Source organism: Gymnoscopelus microlampas (assembly GCF_963454915.1).
Source record: "Gymnoscopelus microlampas genome assembly, chromosome: 10".
Lineage (NCBI taxonomy): Eukaryota > Metazoa > Chordata > Actinopteri > Myctophiformes > Myctophidae > Gymnoscopelus > Gymnoscopelus microlampas.
In genome coordinates, this window is record NC_139947.1 from 19,547,712 (window position 1) to 19,568,483 (window position 20,772).

General features: G+C 43.9%; 1 protein-coding gene across 1 annotated transcript in view; it reads right to left on the reverse strand.

Moving 5' to 3' along the window:
• The window catches only part of plxnb1a (plexin b1a), an 83,432-nt gene that overhangs the window by 10,562 nt on the left and 52,098 nt on the right, over positions 1–20,772 (reverse strand). The window contains exons 7-31 of the mRNA XM_084070282.1: positions 17,605–17,705; positions 17,144–17,276; positions 16,784–16,940; positions 15,852–15,960; positions 15,060–15,168; positions 12,746–12,844; positions 12,102–12,224; positions 11,091–11,184; positions 10,266–10,435; positions 9,894–10,045; positions 9,617–9,722; positions 9,334–9,470; positions 8,715–8,888; positions 8,229–8,457; positions 7,755–7,997; positions 6,654–6,830; positions 5,910–6,058; positions 4,767–4,867; positions 3,900–4,117; positions 2,671–2,849; positions 2,157–2,223; positions 1,676–1,822; positions 1,227–1,401; positions 659–762; positions 94–178 (exon numbers count right to left, since the gene is read on the reverse strand). Coding sequence (XP_083926408.1) covers positions 94–178; positions 659–762; positions 1,227–1,401; positions 1,676–1,822; positions 2,157–2,223; positions 2,671–2,849; positions 3,900–4,117; positions 4,767–4,867; positions 5,910–6,058; positions 6,654–6,830; positions 7,755–7,997; positions 8,229–8,457; positions 8,715–8,888; positions 9,334–9,470; positions 9,617–9,722; positions 9,894–10,045; positions 10,266–10,435; positions 11,091–11,184; positions 12,102–12,224; positions 12,746–12,844; positions 15,060–15,168; positions 15,852–15,960; positions 16,784–16,940; positions 17,144–17,276; positions 17,605–17,705 — 3,538 coding nt within the window. The remainder of the gene's footprint in view (positions 1–93; positions 179–658; positions 763–1,226; positions 1,402–1,675; positions 1,823–2,156; positions 2,224–2,670; positions 2,850–3,899; positions 4,118–4,766; positions 4,868–5,909; positions 6,059–6,653; positions 6,831–7,754; positions 7,998–8,228; positions 8,458–8,714; positions 8,889–9,333; positions 9,471–9,616; positions 9,723–9,893; positions 10,046–10,265; positions 10,436–11,090; positions 11,185–12,101; positions 12,225–12,745; positions 12,845–15,059; positions 15,169–15,851; positions 15,961–16,783; positions 16,941–17,143; positions 17,277–17,604; positions 17,706–20,772) is intronic.

Consider the following 20,772-nt stretch of genomic DNA (forward strand, 5'->3'; position numbering starts at 1 on the left):
AAAAATAAATAATAATAAGGGTAATAATAATAATAATAATAATAATATGAAAAGGGTTTATGCAAGCTACACAAAGTGCCTTAAAAGACTCACTCTCTCCAGGTATGTAATCGTGACTCTCGTGGTGACGGTGTTTGGTGTTCCTGGGGACCAGGGTGACGGTGGCTCCATCAGGGACCTGCACAGCACAGATGAGAACATGGGTTTGAATTTCTTATACTAATACTATATTATCATTCAAATCTTAGTGTGTTGGGGTCCAATTGCAATATCCTCACGGCCCACAGGTTGGGAATCGCTATACTCTTTTCCCATGTAGAAGGCTGATATAATTGGCTCAAGGTCGTCACTTGTTCTGTGTGTACTTGTATTACTCTACTTGTGAGGGCCAAATGTCCCCACAAGTATAGTAGAATTAGAGAAATAGACATTGTGAGGACCTTTTTCTTAGCTTGGGACCAGACGAATCTGCCAGTGCAAAAAAAAATTCCCTGCTCCATTTCCTGCTCCCGAAGTCTGGGGTGACCAATCAGGGCCCAGTATTCACATTTTTGTGTGTATGTGTGTGTGTGTGTGTGTGTGTGTGTGTGTGTATGTGTGTGCACTCGCGTGCATGTGTGCGCTCGCATGTGCGTGTGTGCGTGTGTACGTGAAAGACCTTATAGTGCTGCAGTGTGTTGAGGCGTTTCCAGGAGCCCTGTACCACTGACGTCAGGTCCTCGTCTGACAGGATCAGGTGCCCAGCGACACCCGCACGCCACTCTAGGGGCAAAAGATGACAGATTCAACCATAAAGACTGATTTACACTTCAATGTATAATGGTGTCCCGTGCCGAAAATAGACGATCTACAAGTTAAAGATGCTGCATACAAAATTCTGCCACTAGATGTAGGACTTACAACATCTAGTCTGTAAAACCCCAATCATGTAGTTCAAAACATTGTAACGTGATGGCTGCCTCTGTTATGTAGGCTGAAAAAAAAGAAGTGCCGTGCACAACCTGCGTTCACTGCAAGCAAAGTCTGGTGTGATCGTAGCCTAATGGCGGCCATCAGGTTACAGAGGCAAACCAAACAATAAAATTATTATTTCTCAATCACAATATTTTTCTTGGGGGGAAATACATTTAGCCCACATGCTTTTAAATGCTCTGTGGATGTATTATTAATATTATGTTTTTATAAATAATTTACATCAAGTTTTTTATCATATCATTTATACTCACCGAGGTGCAGTGAGTCGGCGTGCGGCCGCTGGGAGAAGGTGGTTCCCTTCGACGTTTGTTCCAGTAGCTTCTCCTTCACCTGGGTGATGGTGTCGCAGTCCAGGACCTTGGCGGGCACCGTCTGGGTGCCAGCACCTCCACTGCCCACTACAGTTGGCATCAGGACATTCAATGTCTGGGGAGGGACAAGAGGACTGGTTACCCACCGAATTAAGTAAGCCTTGCCGAGCCATGATGCCCCTAGGGCAGGAGCCTATCCCCTGTTTCTGTAGCGTGAGGTGGCTTGAGGAACAAATACATCACCCAGCCTTGATGTACAAGTACACCCCCTGGACGTGTGTGTGTGTGTGTGTGTGTGTGTGTGTGTGTGTGTGTGTGTGTGTGTGTGTGTGTGTGTGTGTGTGTGTGTGTGTGTGTGTGTGTGTGTGTGTGTGTGTGTGTGTTCTGACCAGTGTGCGGTACTCGATATCCTCTCGTAGCAGACGGTTGTCATTAAGTGTGTACTTGGCCTTCCCAGTCACAGCATCAACAGGTCCCTTGTCTACCTGGTGTTTGATGGCTCTGAACAACATGTAGAACGACTCCCCTGCTGATTCCTACACACCCACACATAACGTAGGTTATGTTAATAAACAACTTTTTACAGGAAACACAATGGATATGCGGAATGAAATAGCATGACTGCTAGCCATTTCATGGGGTCTTTAAGTACTACAGGATTTTATAAACCATTGTTCCATGAGGTTAGAATACTTGTTTAAAAATAAAAGAGGTATTTATCTGAAGACTATCTGTAGCAGTCAAAATATAGATTAACAAATACTGTGTGTATACTGAAAATGTCAATAATTCAGATTACAATTGGTGAAATGAAACAAGCAGGCTCTTTGATACATGGGTGGTGACATTCTGGTGACACTTTGAACGTACCCTCAGAAAGGTGTACAGACAAATAGACATCCAGTTGGTCAGGAGCTTCTCAACCACAGATTCAGTTCTGAGAAAGAAAAAAACACACACACACACGCGCGCACAAACACACACGATTAGAAATACCCGTGGATGAATCAAATCTGTCATACAATTTAGGTATTTGGCAAACCCACTTAGCACAGCGACTTACAAGTGCAAGATCAGAATAAGCAGGAACTCTAAGTCAATAAACAACAGGGCGAGTTGATCAAACAGCCCAACTGCTTGTCCTCCCTACGCTATTAGCCAGAGTGTCCTGAAGCTCATGTTAAGAAACATGCTGTATGGATGATTGGTACTGTTAGAATAATGATTTTTAGTTGCCAGTGTCTGTGATGCCGCTGTCATTTGAATTGTCACATTAACAGATTCCAGAGAGAACAGTGCAGTGCCTCAAAGAAACAGGATACAGCCATTCAGTTCATCTCATACCAAAAATGAACAATAATAAATAGCTAATATTTCTGTTCACCTCCGCAGCATCAGTTTGGGGTTCTTGGCGACGTACTGCTCTACAAGGTCGTTAAGCAGAGTTTTCAGGATGTCTGTGAAGTATTCCAGTTTGCCGTGTAAGGCAACAGTCAGCAGGGAGGCCACGTAGGCCCTGTCCCGGGGAGAGAAGGTCCTCTGTACCTCCAGAGTGTGAATGAACTGCAGAGAAAGACCAGAGAGGTAGAAACCTAGTTCAAGAGCCACTTCGGAATGTCGCACATCGATATGTAGGCACATTTAAATTTGCTATCAGCTGTCAGTTACTAAAAGGTGCTGTGATGTATTTTGGTTAAATACAATGTTTTTAGTTAACTCTTTAACTGCCAGAGTAATAGTGTAATAGTGTTACGCTACTGCCAGCGAAAAAAAGCGATTTTATCAACCTTTGAAAAATCATGGAATATTTTCTGTGAATGCTATCCGCACTGTGATCCCCTCAATACACACACAGGGGTCTCGTAGAATGGGGGGGAAATAATTATCCGATAGCGGTAATCCGTTCCATAGTTGTGGCAAGTTGAAAATAGCATGTTTTGCCAAAAATATATAGTGTAAAAAAAAGTACACAGGAGCCGAGATCATTTTTAAGCAATAAGTTAACCAGGGAGTGAATGGAGGAGTACATCTTCGGATGGCGTTATCTCTGGTTCTGTGTGAAACAAATCTATCATTGCTATGGAGTGTTTGTACAGTAACACCCCTGTTACTGTACAAACACTCCATAGCTTTAGAGATGCAAAAGAAATACAAAAAAATGTGGGTAATTTTATCGTCTACTCAGGCTTTTGTGAGCCCCCCGGACAGTTTTTAAGTTGCTTGATTCAGTATTTAGATATTTGATCCTATACAAACCCATGTTAGATTCATCAGAAACACCCGTACTTGGTTCTGGTGACTCACCCTGCCCTCCGAATACGTGAGGGGGCCGTGTTTTTTCCATTACTTTTTTCATTTATTTAATAGATTTTTTAAATTGTATTACATTGTTTTCATTTTCCAAAAAAAAAAAAAAAAAAAGAATTGAAACACGGCAAGGACAATGTCAGTCACCAGAACCAAGGACGGTTGTTTCTGATGAATCTAACAAGGTTAAAATGGAGTATAAGCTTGAGTAGATGATAAAATGACCACGTCTTTTTTTTAAGTGAAATAACCACACAAAAACATGATTTTCTTTATGAGAGGTTCAAGTAGTTAACATTCACTGACCTTGGTGAGGAAGAGTTTACTGTTGAGGAGGTTGGACAGTTGAACCAGTCCCTGTTCCACCGTCTGACGACGACTCTCTGGCACATCCAGGTCTCGTCTCAGCGGTGAGTCCCGGTGGCCGGGGAAGAAGATGCGCTCAGCGTATGCCTTGTAGTCCAGGAAGGGGATTCCTGAGCCCACCAGGTCACTGGACATGTCCATCATCTCTGTCATCAGGTCTGGAGGAGGACGAAGGATGGAGGAGAGAGAGATGGAGAAGAAGATTAGAGGGAAAAGGGAAAGGGAGAACAGGAAAGGAGGAAGAAACTTTCATGCATAACAATACAGTATATTAGTGTTTCTCAAACTTTTTTTTATTTATTTCAAAGACCCCCATAACTCTCAGAGTTACAGAACTGTAAGGGCCCATTTGGAACCCCCTCAAGGATCCCTGAGGGTCCCTGGACTCCACTTTGAGAACCACTAAGAAATCAGTTGGGATCCATAGTATCCATAATAATAAAAAAACAACATCTATAATATACAGTATAATACTTATTATTAATTATTAATAATAAACAATCATTACAGAACATTTTAAGCTGAATAAATGTTTTCCCTCACCCCTAATATAAAGACAAATCACTTTATGGATTTGCTTTACAACTTTAGAGCAGTTTGGATGCTTCAGTGTGGGTGAGTTGGGAACGAGTGTGTTCCTTATGATAACAGATAGAATAACAAACCTTTTGTAAGAAGCACACAATGAAATAGAACTCAAGAGTTAAATCACATAAATTTAGACCAGTGGTTCCCAAACCTTTTAGCTCGAGACCCGAAAGAGAAATCTGATGATCACTGTTTGGGAAACACTGTGTTAGACTATACCTGTAAACTCCTTTTTGCACCGGTCTCTGACACTGGTCTCTAGGTTCTCCAGCTGGATTTGGACTTTCTTGTAGTCTCTCATGGCCTGTTTGCTCTTCCTCCTGACAGACACACAGACAGACAGACAGAGGGTCAGGGTGATCAGAGTTGTGCTTTTGCTTACAATCAAACCCTTACTGAGATAGAAGCCATGGCAGGAAGCTGGTGACTGTATTTGTTTTAGTTGTACAGTTGTGTGTGCACACGCGTGTGTGTGCGCATGTGCGTTGATCTATCTATCTGCAATGTATTTATGTACATACAGAGGGGTGATTCTCCATTTCAATTTGCTGAGCTGAATGCAAAGTGAAACCATTGCAGTGAGGCCGTCTGTCTGTTTTTATAGATTGTTGGCAAAGTGGGGCCACAACCCCCAGCAGGGGGGCCGTGGGGCCAATAGAAAGGAGAGGGAAAAATAAAATAATTTAAAAAATTGTTTAACCCACACACATTCCCATGACACCTAACCATTTTCTCTGACCTGAATAATTGTGTGTGTGTGTGTGTGTGTGTGTGTGTGTGTGTGTGTGTGTGTGTGTGTGTGTGTGTGTGTGTGTGTATTTGGGGATCCTTGCAAACCCTGATAGCGATATATCATGCTGTTTGCAAATATGTCCACCAGAGAGCGCTGAAAAGGCCAATACAAGCTTGGGTACTGTATTCACATCTCTAGGTTGCTTTATTAACAATATTATTAAGTATTTTTTGACATATTGAAAACATGCTTATTTCCATTGCATCTTTCAACAGTGTAAAGGTCAATAATTCATTCAAGTCATCTCCTGTCTATTGCTTCCCCTTCAGCCTTTGTTATGTGACTCAAGTACATAAAACGTAACAGGGAGGTAATTGAATTGTGTCGTAAAGGAGGTTTAGGGAAAATGTGAAATAGGCAACATAAATAATGTCCAGAAAGACTGTAAATATAATAACATAAACTTGTTTCAGCACTTGTTATTCTTTACTATGTAGACCGACATGACATCCAGGTGGGTCATGGTACTCGTTAATGCCCAGAATCAGAGCTCATAGCTGGGTAAAACAGTTTGTCTTCAAGCTCTGTGTGTGTATGTACAGTACAGTATGTATGGAATCTGTGTTTACCTGTAGATGAGTACTATGATGAGAACAATTAGAGCAACTATAGAGGCTCCCACCCCAACGCCAACCTGGGCCTCCAGAGGGAAGGTGGACAGGGCCTGGCTGTCGTACTGCACTCTGCCCAGGGAGAAGTTCAAGTTGCCCATCCGGACCTGCACGGGACAACGACAGAGGGCATTACAGGGCGAAGGACAGTCCATGGAGGCCAATTCTATGCCGCCTGCGATTCTTGTCAACCAAAACAGTCTTGGCCGATCATCATTGGGAAAAAAAACGGATCTACATGCTAATAATGTGTCGCAATACGGCGCATTTTTAGCTTGATGATCTGTTAATTTTGGCAAACGATGTCATCGCACTATGGACTATAAATGATGCTTTATTCATGTGTTTTTTTCCAGGAAAGGCTCAATGATATTGTAAAAACACTCTAATCTTCCCTCTATGTCCACACACCCACACACCCACACACACACACCCACACACCCACACACCCACATACACACAGGGTCTAATTTATTGAAAAGTCAAAGTTTTTTTTTACTTTAAACTAACTCTCAATGTATGATACAAACATACATACAAGTTTAAAAAGTCAAAAACATTTGAAGATTTTTTTAAAATTATTTAACAAATAAAAGAAAACCTCTCTAAACTGCAACCGGGCTTGAATTTGAGCCCAGAATTCACATCATAAAGGAACATTGTTGGAATGCGGGCCTATAGGTTGTGAGAGCTCGGACTCACAGTGAACTCAGGCAGGCTGTCCACTCCCTCCAGCTTCCTACCGGCCACCACCGAGGGCTGCTGGGACGGAGGTTCACAGTACAGGTGGTTGTGTGTCAGGGTCTTCACCGCACACACCCCCTCCCCAATGAGAGCCACCACCTCCTCCTTGTAGATGGCCAGGTCCAGGTTCTCTCCCTTGGTTGGGGGCAAAATGTCAAATGACTTATCTGATTCACTGAGTTCAATCAAGACTAAGGATTTTACTGAGCATCATTCTGAAATCTCAACACTGTAATGGCAGATTTACCCTTTTTTTTCACATCGAGAAGTGCTCAGGGACACGTTCCATCTTTTCAACTCATGCACCATATGGTCGTAACAAAATATACTTTATATCCTACTATAAAATTCTGCTATAAAGGAAGAAATCTGTCTGCATAGATTTCTATCCTCAGTGGGCTGATCAATCGATCTGAAATTGCCGTAGCTGAGTGGGTAAAGAGGCCGTCTGGGAATCAGAAGGTCACCAGTTTGCCCCCCCGACTTGTCCAGTCTATGTGTCAAAGTGTCCCTGAGCAAGGCACAAACGTATGTTGTAATTTGTAATTTGCAAGCTCAACATATAAACAGCTAACCCTAACCCCAGACTACAAAATCAGCCGGTCTGTGGTGTGCTGAAGACTTAAAAAATGCCTCTATGGCATGCTTTGTGAAAACTGACTGATTCTTAATCCATTCAATCCAGGAAAGCATCTATCATTTTAGATTTCTTTGGCTATTCAAAAATAGCAAATATAAAAGCTCTTAGCGTGGCACCGAGTGCCGCGCTATGAGCTTAAAATAAATATATATATTCAAAGATTTGCACACATTTTCATGATTGATCTGCTGCGCTATGAGCTTGTATACTGTATCTGCAATTTTTTTGAATGGCCAAAGAAATCTGAAAATGACACAGATGCATTCCCGGTTTTAATGGGTTAAAGAAAAAATGTGCGTTACATTTTGGCACTATGCAAGTTGGTAGAAAATGTGATCAAATGATGGCATATGGACAATCAACCTGGTCCATACAGTAAGTAAATAAGAGTAGCAACACTCCCATCATCCACCACTCACCTCCACGGAGATGATGCTGCCAGGTTTGTGATGGTAGGGTTTGCCAGGATCGTTCTGGTTCAGGGGGTAGAGCTCTGGGTTGGGCTCATAGCTGAAAGCCTCGTTTCCCACTGCGTTGAAGTCAAAATGAAGGCTGTCCAGCAGGAAGTCAACTTTGATCCTCGCCCTCCTGGCCTCGGGGCCCACCGATGGCGTGGGACACAGGATGAGAGACGAGCTGCTCACCGTACAGCGAGAGTCATACTGGGACAGATGAGAGTGGAAAAGGGAGCTATAAGAGGGTCTGGGCCCAGGAGGATAAAGAAACCCAGGAGGCTAATGGATTCACAACATTCTTACATGGCGAGAGGTATGTGAACATTCTATCAGCTATAAAGTGTCAGCTGCTTGTGCATCCATCCATCCATCTATCTCTGTCCATTTATCCGTACACCTCCATCCACCCGTCCGCCCATCACATACACTCATCCATACCCAATGGACGTGACAGATTGCTCCCTCTGGGCAGCCGGGCTCTGGAACGATCCTCCTGCGTCTTGTCAAGACGGCCGCCTCATCCCCAACTCTCCCCCCGCTTGCCCCCTCTCGCCTCCTCCTCTTCCTCCTGGGAGGGAGGGTGTCGGGGGGACTGAGCGTCACTCTGATCTTAGGCTCCTGAACTACGTCTAGGTTGTGGCCTTTAACCCGGATGATTCTGCCCCCCCTGGTGGAGAGAGAGAGTGCCAGAGAGGTTGTACTTTAAACAGGAAAAATTATTACCGGTACTAAAGTCATTATTATCACTTTCTTATACAAATAACAATGGCTATTTTATTATTCTGGGAAATATTATCATTATTATTACTACTATTGTTTCTTAAATATGCATGTATATTCATTTAAAGTAAATTACTACGTATGTTTTACTATGATATAACGGTACACCTATAATCAAATAGATTTTTCAGGTAAGACACTCACTTGAGGAAGCTTTTGGACGGTGTGGCCACGGTGATGTTAGGGTCTGGGGTGTAATGATACACCACACCCTGTAGATGGCGCTCTGCACCGGCAAACCGCACCGTGATGCCGTGCTCTCCTGTCTTGTTGCTGGCTCCACTCAGACAAATGATCTGCTCATCCAGAATGTCTGAACTGGACACAGAACACACCCAATAAGATACAGTACATGACACAGTAACTCATCTAACAAAACAACTTTGACACATCGTCGTGGTCGGGCAGAAACTTGCAAACAAAATCAAACAAATCTAATCTTTTTTTTCTCCCCATAAATCAGTGCCCTATTTTATACTTTGTCGTATGACAGTGTCACACAAAAGCACCGGAAAATAGCCAATCTTTGGAACATTTTTCATGTCCATTTCCTGAAAAGTAACGCTTTTGGATATAGAAAGTTTCTGTAGCGACAATATATAATAAGAGATATAAAATAAAATAAATCCTTTTAACAAAACAGGTCATTCTTTATCCAGGCAAACTATCTTTGGAATAAAAAGGTGTATATGTGTCACAACTGTTATCTCAAGCTTATAACATAGAGATACCATACGTATGCAGTTCACACAGGGACACTCACACAACACAGGGCACTCCTCCAATCAGCACGCTGATCTCACTGGGCTGACCAGTCCTCAGCCTCCGGCCCCTGATCCTGAGGGCCGAGCCCCCTGCCTTTGGCCCTTTCTGGGGAAAGATACTGTTCAGGACAGGGTCCTGGGGATGGGGGAGAGATGGAAGAGGAGGAAGAATAGAGCAGTGATTCTCAAACTTTTCAAATTTCAATGACCCCCCACCCCCAGTCCCCCCCTCATTTGTTTTTTTTTTACAAATCAAACCCAAATGGTTATGGTGGTTGCTACCTGGAAGCTGAAGGTTTGTGCTGACAGTCCGTGACCTCCTCCTCGGACCTTTACTGAGGCCTGTCCATTCTTCTCCCCTCCACTGCCTGTGGTCTCACATACAATCCTACAGTAGAGCATACACAGAATTCATGTACAGACAAGATAACGTGTGTTATCACCACTCTACACCTCCACCCTACCAAGACGTTCAGCAGTCTAACCACTCTGCCATCGATGGGCACTGTGATGGTCCTTCCTATGTACAGGTGCATGTGGTGTTGAGTGGAGGACTCACCGTGAGGAGACCTCATATCTGCTGTGGATGACAGTACAGGGCACCCCAGCCACTGTGACAGAGTTCTGGATGTCCTCAGCCCTCTGGCCCAGGTTGGAGCCGGAGATGGTCACCACCGTACCCCCTTCCACCGGGCCAGACACCGGGTCCATCTGGGACGCAACAGAGGACACCGTACGTTGGAAATAACAACTGATGATCAAATTTGAATGTAGATAATCCATTTATTCGTTACTCCTTCTTGCTCTCTCGCACACACACACACACACACACACACACACACACACACACACACACACACACACACACACACACACACACACACACACAACTATTTCCTGTCTCAAAGCAACCAGCAGGGGGCAGTCTTACAAAGTGGATGACAGGTGCAGGGCAGGTGTGTTGGATCTGGTCGCTGCAGGACTCCTGGTAGACACAGCGCGAGCCGGACGCTCCACCGCACCACGCACAGCCGTACTTGGGGTCGGCCGTGCGACAGCGGCTGCAGTCCGACCGGCCCACCGAACAGTTGAACAGCGTTACTGGAGCAGAGGAATGACGGGGCTGTTTATAGTGATGCAGCTCAAATAGGAAGTGTCATTACATCAACAGATGGGAGGTGTACAGTACTTGCATGCCTGTCAAGTACACGTTTGTTTATGTGTGTGTCTATGTCACTCTGTCAGCAATGACTCAATACACTAAATATATCATCGTCAAATCACAACACAAGGTCACAAAACTTAAAGCTGCAATCCGTAATAATCGAGATTCAAACCACTCAGCCATGGTGTCAGACACCAGGGTCTAAATGTCTCAATGGAAGAGTAGGGAGATCACCTCCAACCACTACAGGATGAGCAGATGTACTAGTTATAACGTATGTATATAAGTTAAAATTAGTTCTTGATTGCAGTTTTAATATAATTATTATTAGTTTTAATATAAGTCTAAGGGAACTCTCACACATGGGCCTGCAACGTGTCGAAATGGAGGGGGGAGGCGGAGGGACGCAGCCATTTCAATTAATTTCCTATGGGAGTCAAGTGGTTATCAAGCGTCCGACGTGCCGCGGGGGAGGGGGGAGGGCACACATTCTAATACTTGTGGGGACTCTCACACTTGCTCTCACAAGTACTGTTAAGTAATACAAATACACACACACACACACACACACACACACACATCTATTCCTACCGTGCAGATCCTCAGTGCTGTCGATGAGGAAGTTGTTTTTCCTCCTCACACTGACCATGGCCTGGTATTCCTCCAACAAGGCAGAGTAGGCATACTGAAACCAACACAATGAAAACATCACAACAATGACCTCACCACATGTCACATGTTCCATGTGGGAATATCTCCCCTCCCCAAGCCATGTTCAGGGCCACTTGGAGAGCCAGGGTGGCTCTGTCCAACTGGTAGCTAAGCTAATCTTTTGGCAACTGAGGGCAACCTCAATGTCCCTTCGAAAATAAATAAAGGTTTGAATTTAATTGAATAATCTCCCTGGTGATGGAGGGGAGCAAAACATTGCAGTCAGGTGGAAATCTTGCATGTCCAAATCTGTTACCTTTCCACGTTACATGGATCCAATGTATTTATGATTTAGTCACAAGCTCTTGTTAATACTTTCCATTGATTCAATATTTTATAAAACCCACAGACAGGTTTAAGCACTTTTCACTTTCAACATTTTTCAACAATTGTGAAAATAGCACATCAACAAGCTCACAACGTGTCACAATGCACCCCGTACAGTTAACATAAAGCTAATGAAGTGGTGCTAAAAGTCAGTGGTGTGTTCTACTGTGTTACGCTATATACGTAGTGTGACCTGCAGAAAAGAAACGTAACAAAGCGTAGCCATCCAGAAACCGTCCCGAGGAAGCGTATCTGATACGCAGGACGAGGGGCTTCAAATAGCCTTTTTCATGTCATAATGTGTGGCTATTGTCTTGAGTTGATAATGACCGCTGGCCATTGGAGTTTTGAAGTAATTCACACATTGACTACTTAACAAAAGAGCGGCTATTTCATTCGGCGACCACGCACGTGTGTGCATGTGGGAGTGCAGGTGCCGTGCATGTGGGAGGGAATAATTATAGTATACCCTCCGAAAAAACCTAGAACACACCACTGGGTAAAGTTAACATAAAGCTGTCGTTTGTCACCTGATAGAGTTAACATAAAGCTGTAGTTTGTCACCTGGTAAAGTTGGCAGGTGATAAGGAAGATGGAAGGCTCTGCCACGTCCGTCTCCACCACAGCATCCACCACCACCAATCGCTCCTCAATGTCCAACACACACTCATAGTCCAGATCCTTATCCTGAACACACAAAGGGGGGGGGGGAAGAGAGAGAGAAGGAGAGAACCCAATCCAAATCCAAAGTTAGTTAGTGTATTTTAAACAATATATTCACACACAATTGTGACTGTTCCCATTGGCTGCTGCACCAGGTATTCATCGAAATGTCGAAGCAAAGCATACTGGGAAAACCTGGGGCAGCAGCTAATGATGACTGTACAGATACAATTTAGTTAGGAAAATAGAGAAAATATGCAAATGTCCTTCATGTTTTCGTTGCTGTTGCATTTGTACATTTGAAAACGGAAGAACTAGACATGTTTTCAGCTGGTTATTGGGCTTACTTTTGTACATTTGGCTGAAAAAAAAAAATTCAAGCATAGGAATCTGTATTGGGAACGTCCATATCGTGTCGAGCTGTCGGGCAGAAACCTTGTATGTCCAAAACGTACTTTTTAGGAAATGGGTAAAAAAGCGACAGCAACGATATGATAGTATCACACCAGAATACAGATACTAACTTGTATTGAGGCTAACCTTACCTCAAACAGCTGAAGGTGTTGTCCCACTAGAGTGACCTTCCTCTCCACGTTGACTGGGATCAGAGAAGAACCCTGGATCCTATCCACACATGGACACTCCTGCTAACATATTTAACACACATAAATATTGCATATATGCTATCTAAAATAATATAAATCCAGTGCATAATACTGTAAACTGTATACAGTGCATTTCCTACAGTGGGAGACTCCACCAAAAAGGAAAGCTCCTAATACACACCAAAGACAAAAAAAAAAAAACAACAACATCAACAGCAGCAACAAAAACCCACAATACAAAGGTAAAAAGCAGCATAGGCTCAAGTGGACTGATATGGTTAAATTAAGCTGATGATGAAGACAGAAGCACTGGACACTCAAAAATCAAACACAAGGGAGGATGAATTCTAAAATAACGTTTACAAACACACTAGCTCAGGGCTAGTGATTTAACAACCTGATATCCTTCCGATTATATTTGAATCTGGCGGTGGCAGTGAACAAGACCTGGCGTGATAGTACTGTAGCTAAAATTCCTTAGTGAGAGAGATAAATTTGAAGTTAGTAGTTGCCATTGTAGAAGTACCTCCATCCTCTGGTGTTGTGGCAATGCCATAGATATAAGTGTATAGATAGCACCCTACTTCTGTGCTCACAACCACCTACAGTACTCTGCTGGGGGACCAGATGAGACTTATTGCTATGGATACCATAACCAACACATCTTCATATGGAACGAACACGTCACAGAGGCCCTCGTGGATAGAGTATGGTACTTCCTCTCACAGCGTTGCTAGGAATGTCTTTCTCTACATTTATTCCTATGGGTTAATTGCTGTACTACTACAATGGCTACATGCACTCACCGGCACGTGAGAGTCAGACGAGGAATCGGACTGATAGTATTCTGCGATATCGGGCTCAGATGAGCGAGCGTGGATGAACGTCTGCTCGCTGGCCCCCGCCACAGACGGACCTGCGGCAAAGACCACGTCTAGCTCCCTCTCTTCCTTCTCCCACTCCCTCACCCAGGTAGCTGCATCGTTTCCCTCAGCGTTAGTGAGGGGCACGGCCTCCTCATCGTAACTGTCGGCGGGTTCCGCTACCAGGACCGCTTCGCTAGGGGCGGCAGTGGGCCGGACGTCGGAGGAGTCCACCGCTTCGCCCGAGGGCTCAGCCTGGCCATTGGCGCTCGTAGGCAATGTAGTCTCAGGAAGGAACTCCGGAAAAATGGACACGGGGGCCTCCGGGGACTCAGCCTCAGTTAGCACAGCATCAACGCCTCCTTTCTCGTCTTCCGCGGAACTCCTGGCATCTCCGCCGTCGCCCGTATTGTCCTCCGTCACCCCGTCCTCGATGGGAATTGATTCTTGAGTGGTCGGCTCGAGGTGCGTGGTGGTGGCCTGGGTGGAGAGGCTGACGGAGGGCAAGGTCTTACCCAGGGTAGGGGGCAAGGTGGTGGGTAAAGCCATAAGCTCTGGGGTGGGGGGTGGTGGTGTCGAGGGGACAGCTGTAGGCTCAGGGGGCTCTGTGGGCAGTGGCAGTGGTGATGTGATTGTCTCTGTCGTTGTGGTAGCAGGGACGGGTGGAGGTAAAGTGGGTGGATGTTTGGTGGGCGGTGGGGGGGTGGTGCGGGTTGGACGCTTGAGCTTGATGACAGAATAGTAGGCGATGCACAGAGAGAGAGAGAGAGAGAGAGGGGTAGAGAGAGAGAGAGAGAGCGAGCGAGCAGGGGGATGGAAAAGAAGCGGAGATACCACAGGGACATAAGGAGGAATGGGGGAGAGAGGAAATAAAAGAGGGAAAGAAGGAGGTAAAATCGAGGGATGGGTAAAACGGTGGGGAATGCACATACATTAAAATGACAGGAAATATCCCAAAATAAAAATTGTGCATGAAGGAATACTTATTTAAAATAATAATAATTATAACAGACAATGGAAAACAACAGCACAAACAAAACACAGACAAACTACTCAGCTTTACTGTTTGATTGCTAAGCCAACCTAAATGGGGGTTTGTAGTTCCTAGTAATACCTCACACCCAGTTATGTCTTTAAACTTAGCCAAGATCTAACAAAAAACAAAAACAAGAACACAGATACTGGCTAACTTACCCCATTTATTTCCATTAGCATTGCTACAGACAAGCCAATGGACATTCCTCGGTAACCGTAGTGCCGATTTAAAAACCATAACGTGGTGATGTGCGATATCAAGCCCAAATAATGCGGAAACAAACTGAACTTCCCCTTTAAAGCTGCAATCCGGAACTATTATCGAACCCGATCGGCACCGCGAGCAGTGGACTCACATTTTGGTTGTAGACGGTGGTTCCATGGGAGCAGGTATGTTGGTGTGTGCAGACGTGTTGGTGGATACACCAGTTACAACCCCAGCGACTGCTCACACAGCCATGACACCTGATAACAAAGAAAGACAAACCCAAGGTTATTATAGTTAACTAAAACTAACAAAATAAAGAAAAATCACTATACAAAAAAAAAAACTGTATTGTGTTTATAAAACTAATTAAAACAAACTCAGAGAAAAAGTCTTATTGTCATGGGTTATGTCAACAAGGATAGTATTTTGGGTGAAATCTATCTCTTTTTGCAGATTTTAACTGGTATGCTTGCTTTTTGAATCTTACCCCCCCCCCCTGACAGATATCCCATATTACAGTAAAAAATGAAAACTAACACCAACAAAAAAATAAAGATTTGAGAGAAATCTTTGGTCTATAATGACCCAACATAGGGATGCCAGGTTGAAAGTGGTTAAGGGAGGAAGTTAACCACTGAGGCGATATCACATAAAAAACATAAAAGATAATGAGACTTATAGATCACATTTGACATAAAAATCACATGGCATAAATTTGCATATTCATTAAAAAACAGAGCACTAAAACAATGTATAACGATGACCAGGGCACCAAAGTGTGAGTGTGTGTGTGTGTGTGTGTGTGTGTGTGTGTGTGTGTGTGTGTGTGTGTGTGTGTGTGTGTGTGTGTGTGTGTGTGTGTGTGTGTGTGTGTGTGTGTGTGTGTGTGTGGCTGTGTGCGCGTGCGTGCGTGCGCACACACACATGAGTGTACACTCACGGTCTGCGTCCAGAGAGCTGCTGGACCAGGCTACAGTTGTAGAAGGTAAAGTCCGTCTCGGCCACAGTCACATTCAGGAAACGAAGGGACAGAGTCACCATCACAGAATCTGAACCAATCATAGAACATATCCATAATTTATTCATGTAGCCTTCTTTGAGGAATTTATCCATCATTTATTAATGCTGCCTTCTTATACAGTATTGTAATATTTATTTCAGGCGTTTGGTGCTTGGAATAAAGATAAAAGAGAATATAGAATTCAAATATTGCTTTGTATTATATTGGAATCATTTGACATATCTGACTTTCCTTCCCTATTCTTTACCCCTTTATTCAAACTGTACATGTTGGGAGCTTGTACAATAAAGAATTTCAGCCACTATTTTACACCTGTAAACCTGTGATGTGACAATAAAGTTGAATCTAACAGAAGTGTCTTTTATGGCCAGACATGTGAAAATGACATGGGAGGCGATAAATTGTCCGGAAAAAATATGGCAATATTTTGTTTCTAGAAAATCATTTTAGAATTTAAAAGACACACTTGTATACATGACATATTTAGGAAAAGTCATGAAACGGGAGCGTTCTGCAACATTCCTGCTCAATATTAATTGAGTTTAAAATGTCAAAATCGGCCTTGTTGACCGGCATGCAAATGTTAACAGTTGATGTAATAGTCAGACTTGATTTGGTTGCACACCAGTGTCATGTGCTGAAAACAGCCAATCTACAAGATCACAGCCCATTGCGTTGGCTTACTTGCCAATTTTTGGCGTCCGACACTGTTATGGAAATTAATTATACCATTAATTAACAGTTTGTGAATGATCTATTGACTATTTTGCAAGGGATACTTTATAATGTGAGAATGGCTGCAGTAAATGTTTGAAACAGTGTTTTGATTGGCCAAAAAGCATGCCACACACCATCTCCTTGGCCAATGGGAGGCAGACCGCTGGCGTCGGGGGTGGAGCAGGTCACTCCGGTGTGGCTGAGGTAGGCGGGCGTTTCAGTGTCATGGAAGAAGCAGGAGTAAGCTTCATCCACTGCTAGACTGGGGAGACCAGCTACTGACACAGTGATCTGAGGGAGGGAGAGATCACACAAGGAAGGAAGAGAGGAAACAGATTCATGTCAGAGATGCAGAGAGAGAAATTCAAAGACTATATCCAGCAGGACACATTGCTTGACCCCTGCATCAAGAACCATCCACCCCCCTGCTTTCTCTCCCTGGTCTTATACCCTGCATAAGACCCATCCATCCCCTTCTCTCTCCCTGGTCTTACGTCGGTCTTCTCTCCTCTGCTGATGTTGTAGAGGCTGAGGTCCTGGATGCTGAGACACTGCTGCTTCTGGTCGAAGCTCCATAGCCAGTGGCCCTCCACAGAACCCCGGTGGCACTGCCATCGCTGCCCACATCTGAAAAGGATATAGAGCAGAATGACTGGACAGTAGGATTAGACCAATGCCTTCTCACTCCCAAGAAGTAACATTATGTTGACAAGTTGCGCAACATCTGACTGTACGCAGGAAATTGACATGAAAGGAACCTCTGTCGCGTCGCATGTTGAAGAAGATTAAATAATTTACTATTCCGAGTCTATCAATCTGCAACTTGAACGTCGCTTCAAGGTTTTTGTCCTCCAACATACACACAACACACACACAGAGACTTAATGTTAGAGATCGGATAGGCTCTGACGTCACCCAAATCCGCATGTACTGTATGACTGCAATCTCTACTCACCGTCCTTCGAGGACACACCAGCCACAGTAGGGGTCTCTGGCACCCAGACAGGACTGACAGTCGTGGTGGTCCCCGCACTCAGCCACCGGACGCTTCTCCACCTGGTAATGACACATGAGAGTCACAATGGCTGAACCGACTCCGTCGCACGATGATGTTGCTTGCCAGCTGATCTTCGTCACGATGCAACTTGATAGCTTGATCAGCTCATTATGGCAAGCGACACATATGATGGAGTATAAATTTAACCTAAGAGTTTTTAAAGTATCTTTCCAGGAAACCGTTATAAGGCAGTGGTTTTATTTATTTATTTACAGTATATCCATTACAGTATATCCATGAAAAAAACTCTTATCACTCTGTAAATGTTTATTTTGATTTACTAAAGCTGAATAAAAGTTTACTATACTAACCAAATGTAATTATATTAAATTGAACTATATTACTCATGAAATAATAATAATAATACTAATTAAATAATTAATTTGAAACTGACCCAGACGGGTCAAAAATATAAAAATGAGTTAATGAATAGAGGTAGAGTGAGTGTGTGTGTGTGTGTGTGTGTGTGTGTGTGTGTGTGTGTGTGTGTGTGTGTGTGTGTGTGTGTGTGTGTGTGTGTGTGTGTGTGAGAGAAGTGAGAAGCGAGAAGCGAGTGAGAAGCGAGAGAGTAAGAAGAAAGAGAAATGCACTGACAATGAAAGCTGATTTGCATTTGAACAGTAACTACATAACTGTTTGTATATATTGCAATAATAATGTATGGTTGTCGCAAAATCCCAAGGAACACCTCGACTTGCCTCACAGCACACCAATGTGTCTCAGCACATCGTTTGGGAACCCCCTGCTTTAGGGATTGGGAACTCAAGAAACGTGTAGAAGTAGCTCCTTCTTCTTCCATGTTTCAATCAATAGCTGAAAACATTTAAGCGGTATTCTTTGTATAAAATAAAAAAGCTACAGTTCCGCATTTAGACAACAGAGTTCATGAGGCAGGGTTTGAATGACTAGACCATGTTGTATAGCTTTAACCAGAACCATCTATCACCTTCAGACTTCCTACACAGACGCATTCTGTAGGGTCAATGGTCTCCACACAATGGCGGCCATTTTCTCTAATCAATACCATTGTTGGGTTGAGCCCACACGTCCAGCTGACCGTTGTAGCGCTCACAGCAGGGTTACACAACTTTGACCCCAAAAGCCAGCTGGCTGCTCGCTTTTATGTCTTCATCCTCATTTTTCTTGAATCCTCTGTTTTTTGGGGTGAGAAAGACACAGCTTGAGGAAGTGTCAGTGAAAGACAAATCTGACAAATCCTGAATTGTGCAATGACGAGGGACACGCTGTGTCCAGACGCGTGTGTGGAGACATCTGGGTGACTCGCTCAATGTGTGCGACCGTTGAAAAGGCTGTGGCTGTTTGTGTGTTTAACCACTTTCAACCTGGTGTCATAATTTTGGGCATATCCATATAGGTGAACATTTGTTTTTGGCAAAAGGTTTAAATAGTTTTCCCAAAATGCTAAAAGAATCCACATCTACAAGCTTGCAGATAGTGTAGCTATTTTTGGTAATTACCCTACAAGGAAGTATAGGGCTCAAGTGGTTAAGTTATGTGTGTGTGTGTGTGTGTGTGTGTGTGTGTGTGTGTGTGTGTGTGTGTGTGTGTGTGTGTGTGTGTGTGTGTGTGTGTGTGTGTGTGTGTGTGTGTGTGTGTGTGTGTGCGTACATGCACACACTTGTGTGTTGGATACATGGATAGCCTTTGGACATGCATACATCAATGTCTCATGTTGAATGTTATATTTATATATAAGTACATTCAAATAAAGTAGGCTACACTGATGCTATGATAACAGCAATACTGTTCATCTGTGTATACAGTACACCGAGTACAGCGTGGGATAATGGGGTTGACATATCTGTTGACAGGAGGAAATCCACCCATATAAACAATATTTTCATCTATTAGCTTGCTGGCTAGCAGACAAACTCCAGCGTCAATGACGGTCACGTAAATGACTGGCGTCATGAGGCCACGTTCACCATAATTGCGCCACAATTATTAATGATGTGAATCGCACCACACTGACTGGAATGGAACAAGGGAGGTGCCAGAACACACACACGCATTCACGCGCGCACACACACGCACGTGCAGGCTTTTCTTTTACTTCTACTGTACTTTGGTGTACTCTTTTTCTTCTCTCTGTTCTGCTTGCACTTGAGCTCTTAAACTTGAACCTTGAACTTGGCGTAATATAGAACAGGCTACTTTTGTACCACAGTATGTGTTATACCGTATGTGTTGTTATATATCGTTGCTGTTAGGCGGAAACCTTGCATTTCCAAAATCTGCTTTTCCTTTTGGAAATGGAAAAAAATAACCTGTGTTTCAATGGATCCAATGTAGTTATTATTTAGTCAAAAGCGCATGTTAATACTTTTCACTGAAAAAAAAATGATATATGACTATAATATTAGGCACTCAGGTGGCGCAGTGGTAAAGTACCTGCCCACCACTGTGGAGTCTAGGGGTTCAAATACGACGTGATAGATCCGGCTTTGTCGAACGTCTATATCAGTGGTTTTCAAATCTTTTTGGGGCCAGCATCCCCCATTCCAATATCCAGGTTCTCTTATCCCCCACCCCCCCCACCCCCCCGCACGTATTCCTACAGGCTGGGACGGCACCTGTGAGTGTTGAGCGGGAGAAGTGGGACGGAGGTGCTGCGTCCTTCCAGTGGGGGCTCCTCACAGGCAGGTGAGTCAGTAGGATACAACAGCAGTGACAACACACAGAAATGTGTGTGGGGAGGAATTCATTGGCATAATTACTAAATTGGGGAGAAAAAAGGGGTAACAATAATTGTGTACTCTCGCTATTTTTGCAAGCCAGAAGAGTAGCTGCTTAGCCTGATTATCAGCCTGAAGCTGCGTGGAGCTTCAGTCTGAAATTGGCTGCAATGTCCGCGATTACCAGGGGGAGGGGATTGAAATTGCCCTAAACCAATCACAAGATATCGACGGATCCGCCTACATCTGACGTCATCGCACAGCTTGTTTTAGCAGATATTCGCTGATTGGCTTGTCGTTAGACCACCCCCACCTACGACTCTGATTTGACAGATTTTTCTTCGATCGTGAAAAGCCATAGGCTGACATT